We start from the raw sequence: 6,842 nt of genomic DNA on the forward strand, positions 1-6,842 counted from the left end.
GTTTTTTTTAGTTATTATTATTCAGCTACTGCTTTTGCTTCTCTTCAATTACCTTTGTTATACATTTCTCATACTGTACTAATTAACTTCACATATATATATATGTATATATATATACAAGCAGGTTGGTTTTCTTTTGTTTTAAAAAAGCTCACTCATACCAATCATCTTTTTAAAAAGATTAGAATTGGTTTCTAAGGCCTGCATGGTTCAGCTCCTCACCACCTGTGTGCCCTTCCAGCACACTGAGGTCTAACACTTATTCACACTGCTGCAGTGGCAGAACTCAGCTGCTCCCACAGGCTGTAGCTGTGGGGAACACAGTGCAGAGAGATTATTTCACTCTGTGGGACACCAGCTCATCTCACTGGGTTGATATTAAATTGAAAACAGTAAGATGTGATAGACACAGGTTGATTCCTTGCTGAGTAATGCAGTGCAAAATAGACCACACATGTATCCTCCCATAACAGCTTCCTGATGCTCCAGTCGTATTTCTCCAAATACTGAGTTCTCAGAAGCCTGCCAACCCTGGCTAAATCAAGACAATCACAAAGACAGGACATGTAATAAATACTGAAAAACCTAATAGAAGACACAACTAAAAAAATAAAACCAGCCGTGGATCAAATGTCAATAACTGCTCCTCTGATCTCAGACCGATGAGGCAAAAGTAAAGACAGTAAGAACTGTGTTTGCCAGCTCTAGAGAAAAGAGATTGCAGTGTTCACATGTGGAGGAGACCATCACAGTGGACAGAAAATGTTCTGTTCTCAGCTTCCATTTGGGGCAGGAAAATAACCAAAGGGTTTACAATCGTGACAAAAGGTCAGGGTTTGAAGAATAGATTTCACAGAGCAAATTATCCGGAGGGGCTGTGGTTCTGCCATCACTGGATATTTTTGGAAAGATCTGAAATGCAAGATTGAAAAGATTGACAGAATTTGTTATGATTGGTATAGAGAAGTCTGATCTTGGTGTCACCTGGCAAGTTTATGCCCTTCCACCTGATAAATAGGTCTATTAATCCAACATCTTTGCTCCCTCAAGGGCAGGAGTCACAGAAGGAGCCTCTCACTTGAATATTTTTTAGCTCCTCCACATCTGCACATTGTGTTGGCAAATAAGTCAGTGCCAAAGGTAGAAAATTACAGAAACTGCATCCTAGCTCCACTGCTGAACTATTTTCTCTACGACTTATGAGGCACTCCTGCAAAGAGAATTATGTGGCACTTTTATCCCACTTGAGATGTTGAAAGTTCTTCAAAACTGACCCAGTTCACCACTGAAATGGATCTCTCTTACATGGATTTAGCCCACAGTAGGAAAGGATATATTCTAAAATTCAGATATGGATCAATTGAATAAAGGAAGTACAAGATTTGTAGGCTCATTATGACAAAATCTCAGCTCTTAGTGGTAATTCATGAAGACATTTTCTCCTTTGTTGCTCATCTAGGTCACCAGATAATGACATCGAAATATAGCAAAGAACAAACATTATTTAAACTGCTCAAAAAAAAAGTCATACGACTTTTTGGACAGCATACACTGCTTCAAGTATTCAGAAGGAAACACAGTCCGAGATATTCTGTATGCACAGATAATGATTACAAATCAGTATCTTCTCATACCCATGAGCATGCCTAATGGCCCTCTGGTACAACTCTTTTTCAGCAGGTACAGTTCCACCAGAGGTAACAGAGTCATATTTTATTGGCCAAGAGCTGGATTTGGCCTATAGTTTTTAATGGCTCCTAGAGAAGCTGCTGTGGTTGTCAGTCTAAACTTTCAAATCCTGACAGCCTCGCCTTGTAGGAGTTATCAAGTTATTCCTAACACTTCTCATTTCTATTTGCTTTCAGCTGAAAGGAAGATGGTCTGTGCACCTGCTGAGATATTGAGATACATTCTGTGGCTTGGACATATCCACACAAGCACAGAATTTCTAAGTTTATAGCAGTCAGCCATAAACTTATAAAGCCCTTTGACTGCCTTTGTGGGAAACTCATGGTATACAACGGGAAAATAATTACTTTGAGGGTGGCGTGTGAGACCTGATATCTTTTGATGCCTTCAAACATTGCACAGCAATGAACAACTGGTAGCAGAGGCAAGTTGTTTATAGGTGTGTTACAATTCCCTGAGTAATGACAGCAGTTCAAAAAAGCATCGGAGATTTATTAGGCCCAAAATCTATTTCTTCAGCCACCAGGAGAGAGGGAAAATGCAGATTCCTCTTAGTCAGATTTCTATTAGAATTGCATTTTTAACCCTGCATAGTCAAAAAAAACCCAAGACATTCACTCCACGGAATAAAGTTATCGCTAACATTAGGGGATCTTTTTCTGGGGAGAAGAAGATTCCAAGTTCAGCCCATGATAAACTGAAAAGAAGGGGGTGGGTATAAACACCATGGCACAAGATTTGTGATAAAATTTTTGCACATATTTAGCTGAGGTCGCCCCCAGCCCTTGCATATAAGCAAGAAAATGCCTACAAAGAACCAATATGGAGGAATTCCCCAAGTCTCTTCTAGGAACTCAGCGTGATGGGGCATCTCTACCATACTACTGCATGCAGGATGGGAAATAAGCACATTGAGTTTCGAAGGCTATATTCACTTTAACACAACAGTGCCTAAATCTTTAGGCCACAAAACCTGACTCAAATATTAGCTTCTAATAAACTCCATAGCAAAGGTGACATTTTCATTCCTCGGTTTGTGAAACTATAGGCAAAAAGGGGAAGCAAGACTCTCCATGATGAGGCTGCAGCATAGTATTTATGTCATTCTCATGGGAGCACACAAGTATGTGAACGCCTTTTCTCCTCAAAACTTTCTGTAAAGGAAGTCACAAATCACAGAGCAGAGAGTGTATTCTGTATGGTGAAGTATCATTTGCTATATAATGTACCTAGTAGTGTGAAATAAAATAAGTGAGAGCACTATGAAAAATCGTAGCCACAATGAAGCAAAGGTACTTTGCTTGTCCTTTTTCATGTATTTACTTAATAATTTATTTGCTTGGATTTTAAGATTTGTGATATCCTGCTGATCTAGTTAATTATGCACCAGAATATGGGAGAATCACAGCCATGCTGTGTTTATCTCTCTCCAGGGTATTAGCTTACAGATAATAAACAGCTATGCCAATTTGCCAAAAGATGCATATATTACATTATTAGTAATTATTGATAATGTTTATGGCCAGTACTGCTTGTAGCACCAAAAAAAAAAAAAAACAACCAAACCTAAAACAAAAACAAGAACAAAAAAAAAGAAAATAAAAAAAAAAGAAAAAGTTTACACGTCTGATTTAGAAATACAAAAATTTTGTCAAACGTACTACAAGCCCATAGAATTGTCTCATTGAAAAGCCAACAGAAATGAAACTGAAGTTAGATAGATTTTATACCACGTGCTTTTTGAAACAAAGCATAAAACACAAATTCAGGAACTCTGAATTACCCTCTAAAAAAAGATTGCCTTCCCAGGGTTGCATTCCAGTTTATCACTAGCACAGCATGGAGGAGTCAGTGTCAGGCAGAGGCATAGGGACTCCTGTGCATCCATCCTGCCTCTGTTTGATGCCCACACCCCATGAAAAATGCATTTTCTCGGCAAGATTGCAGAATCACAGATTAGTTTGAGTCAGAGGGGAACTTTAAAGGCCATCTAGTCCAATCCCCCCGCAGTAAGCAGGGGCATCTTCAACGCGATCATGTTGCTCAGAACCTGATGCACAGCTTCACACTGCCCACGCCCCACAGCGGGACAGTCCTGGGGCCAGGCAGGTGCCGAATTCTGAGCTCTCAGACCCAGCACGACCAGCAGCTGCCACCTACAGCTGGCATCTTTCTCCCCGCTGCTGCACCGCCAGACCTCGGGAAGAGATGTGACTTCAGGTAATCGCACAAATCTCTTTCCCAGTGCTCCAGCTTCCGACTTCTAAGCCATCTTCTCTGCTGTTCGCCTTACCTGTCCCTCGCTGCCCAGGTCGACACGGACGCGGCTGTAGCTCTCAGGACCGAGCAAAGGAGCGGCACAGGCACATCCCTGCGGTACGGACCCGGCACCGCATCCCCCGCCCCGGGAGCGCCGCCGGGCTGGAACAGGTCAGTGCATCCTTGCTCCCCTTCCGGAGCGCTCCGTCCAGCCGGGACGCGGGGGTGCTTTTTGCTTTTTGGGGAGCATACCGGGGACACCGGCTCCTCCCGAAGGTAGGACCCCCGCGGCCAGCGCACCCCCCACCCGGAGGCGCCACAGAGTGTCGGCGTGGAAGGCGAGCGGGTCGGACCTCTGGGCTCGCAGGCGAGCGCTGTCACCCTGGGATGGTTGGGCACTTCGGGGGAGCCCGAGGCTGAGCGCTGACACTGCACGGCACTCACCTGTGTGGGAGGAGGGAAGGGGAAGCCTCTGGGACACTTGGCTACTCGCTGAGCCCTTGGTGATGCTCCTTTGCCCCCATCAGGGTCGCAGTGGGCAGCTTATGTGCGATTTTGGCGGTTGGATGTGCCAGAGGAGACAGTCTGGAGAAAAGCAGAGGTCTCACACATTTTCCCCACTTCCAGGTCGTTCTCACCACCACTGAGCCTAGCTATCCTCTCCAGCAGTCATGGAGAATTCCTCCCTCCCTGAAATCAATTCCTCATGTGCAGACTGCACTGGGAGAGAACACAGTGGTCTGAATATGTCCACTCCTCCACTTAGCCCCAAGTACTACATCACAGTGCCTGTCATCTACTCAGTCATCTGTGCCGTGGGACTGACAGGCAACACTGCTGTCATCTACGTGATCCTCAAAGCGCCCAAGATGAAAACAGTAACCAACATCTTCATCCTCAACCTGGCCATTGCTGACGAGCTCTTTACCTTGGTGCTGCCCATCAACATTGCTGACTACCTGCTCCTTCAGTGGCCCTTCGGAGAGCTCATGTGCAAGCTCATCATCTCCATAGACCAATACAATACCTTCTCCAGCATCTACTTCCTCACTGTCATGAGCATTGACCGCTACCTCGTCGTGGTGGCCACCACCAAGTCCAGGAAGATGTCCTACCGCACCTACAGAGCAGCCAAGATTGTGAGCCTCTGTGTCTGGTCCTTTGTCACTGTCATCATCCTGCCCTTCACCGTCTTTGCTAAGATACACAAGGAGCAGGGGCGTTCCCAGTGCGTCTTCGTGTTCCCCCAGCCTGAGAGTGTGTGGTGGAAAGGCAGTCGGATCTACACCTTTATTTTAGGCTTTGTCATCCCAGTGTCCACCATCTGCACCCTCTACACCACCATGCTGTGCAGACTGAGACATGTGCAGCTCCACTGCAATGCAAAAGCCCTGGGCAAAGCCAAAAAAAAGGTGACAGTGATGGTGGTGGTTATCCTGGCTGTGTGCCTGTTCTGCTGGACGCCCTTTCACCTTAGCACGGTGGTGGCCCTCATCACTGACATCCCACAAACTCCCCTCGTCATTGGAATTTCCTACTTCATCACCAGCCTAAGCTATGCCAACAGCTGCTTCAACCCTTTCCTGTATGCCTTTCTGGATGACAGTTTCCGGAGAAGCTTTCGCAAACTGATAGATTGCAGAACCACCTCATAAAGCCAACCCAACCCTCTGTCCTGTCCTGTGTCCCTCTCAGAGTCACCTGCTTTTCCTGGGTGTTTCCAGCCCAGAGAGTGCTTTCTCTCCAGTCTCCTTGTGATGGCACACAGGGCCTCAGGTTGTCTCTCTACCCAAGACACAAACTGGGGCCAGGAGGATATTTCTCAACTGTCCTGAGCTCATTTCCTTAGCATTGCTTTCCTTGCTCTTTTGGTTTTTTGTTGGTTTTTTTGTTGTTGTTGTTGTTGTTGCTTTGTTTGTTTGTTGTTGTTTTTATTAATTCCTCCTCTCTAGTGTTCTTTCTGACTGAGGTTTGAAGTTCACAGAGCTGCCACGGGTCCCTTTTCCCGTTTTAAAGGTATTGCTCTTTGAACTCAAGCCACATGACTGTCTTATTTACTGGTGATTTGTAAAGCTCAATAAAAATGTGTTACTGAGAGTCTTGCTTAATGATTCCTAAGCCTCTTTCTTACCTACAGGACCTGCTTACCCAAAGTCTTACAAACCTAACAATATTGAAAAAGGCACAATTCCAAAGGATAAGGAATAAAACAAAGTACTCAGCTTATTTCATTTTACAGGGGACTAAGATAAGGTAGTGAAAATCCAATATAACAGGTAAGAGATATTAGTCTGAATTCAAGGGAAAAGAGCAAGTCCTCCCTAGTGAATAAAATACACAGATGTGGGTTTGGAGTCACTTGCTGCAGAAAATAACTTAACAGTGTGCTTTGTCATTGCAGTTTGCAAAAAGTGCAGCTTTTGTTTATATCAGAAGTGGTGATTGCTTTGTTATTTGTCATGTGTTTATGGTCTGTTGCACATATAGATATTTAATTTTTTGTCCTAGAAAACAGAATCAGAAGGTATTTTCTGAACCAGTTACCTTTTAAGGATTTGAGAAGATCTTTCAGAAACATGGGGAATATTTTGACTTCTTCCCTTAGAAATCACAAATAACATGCAGTGGTTAGGCTACTTTTAAACTATCTTTCACATACTTGTATTCCACTTTTTGGTTAGATTTATTAATATTTCTCTTAAGAAGGACAAATGAAATAAAAATAAAAATAAATACCCAAAATATGTGTTAATTTTACCTGAAGGAGAAGAGGGTGAATGAAAGTTTCACTAGAATTCATGTGTCCAAACACTGTATGAGATTTTTTCCTCTTGTGTTATGTCCTCTTTTAGCCCTCTAAGGAAAACTACAAAAATGTTGATGTCTGAGAAAAT

General features: G+C 43.7%; 1 protein-coding gene across 1 annotated transcript; it reads left to right on the forward strand.

Annotated features, from left to right (window-relative positions):
- The first annotated feature begins 3,702 nt into the window (after nucleotides 1-3,702).
- Nucleotides 3,703-6,045, forward strand: NPBWR1 (neuropeptides B and W receptor 1). Its single transcript, XM_085049816.1, has 2 exons — nucleotides 3,703-4,119; nucleotides 4,576-6,045. The coding sequence occupies exon 2, from the start codon at nucleotides 4,620-4,622 to the stop codon at nucleotides 5,601-5,603; it is 984 nt and encodes a 327-aa protein (XP_084905942.1). The 5' UTR covers nucleotides 3,703-4,119; nucleotides 4,576-4,619; the 3' UTR covers nucleotides 5,604-6,045.
- Nucleotides 6,046-6,842: the final 797 nt, after the last annotated feature.

Source organism: Lichenostomus cassidix, chromosome 2, assembly GCF_008360975.1.
Source record: "Lichenostomus cassidix isolate B80296 chromosome 2, HeHo_3.0, whole genome shotgun sequence".
Lineage (NCBI taxonomy): Eukaryota > Metazoa > Chordata > Aves > Passeriformes > Meliphagidae > Lichenostomus > Lichenostomus cassidix.

Excerpts from the sequence above, each read along its gene's own strand:
- NPBWR1 (XM_085049816.1), top strand. The coding sequence starts at position 4,620 with ATGGAGAATTCCTCCCTCCCTGAAATCAATTCCTCATGTGCAGACTGC.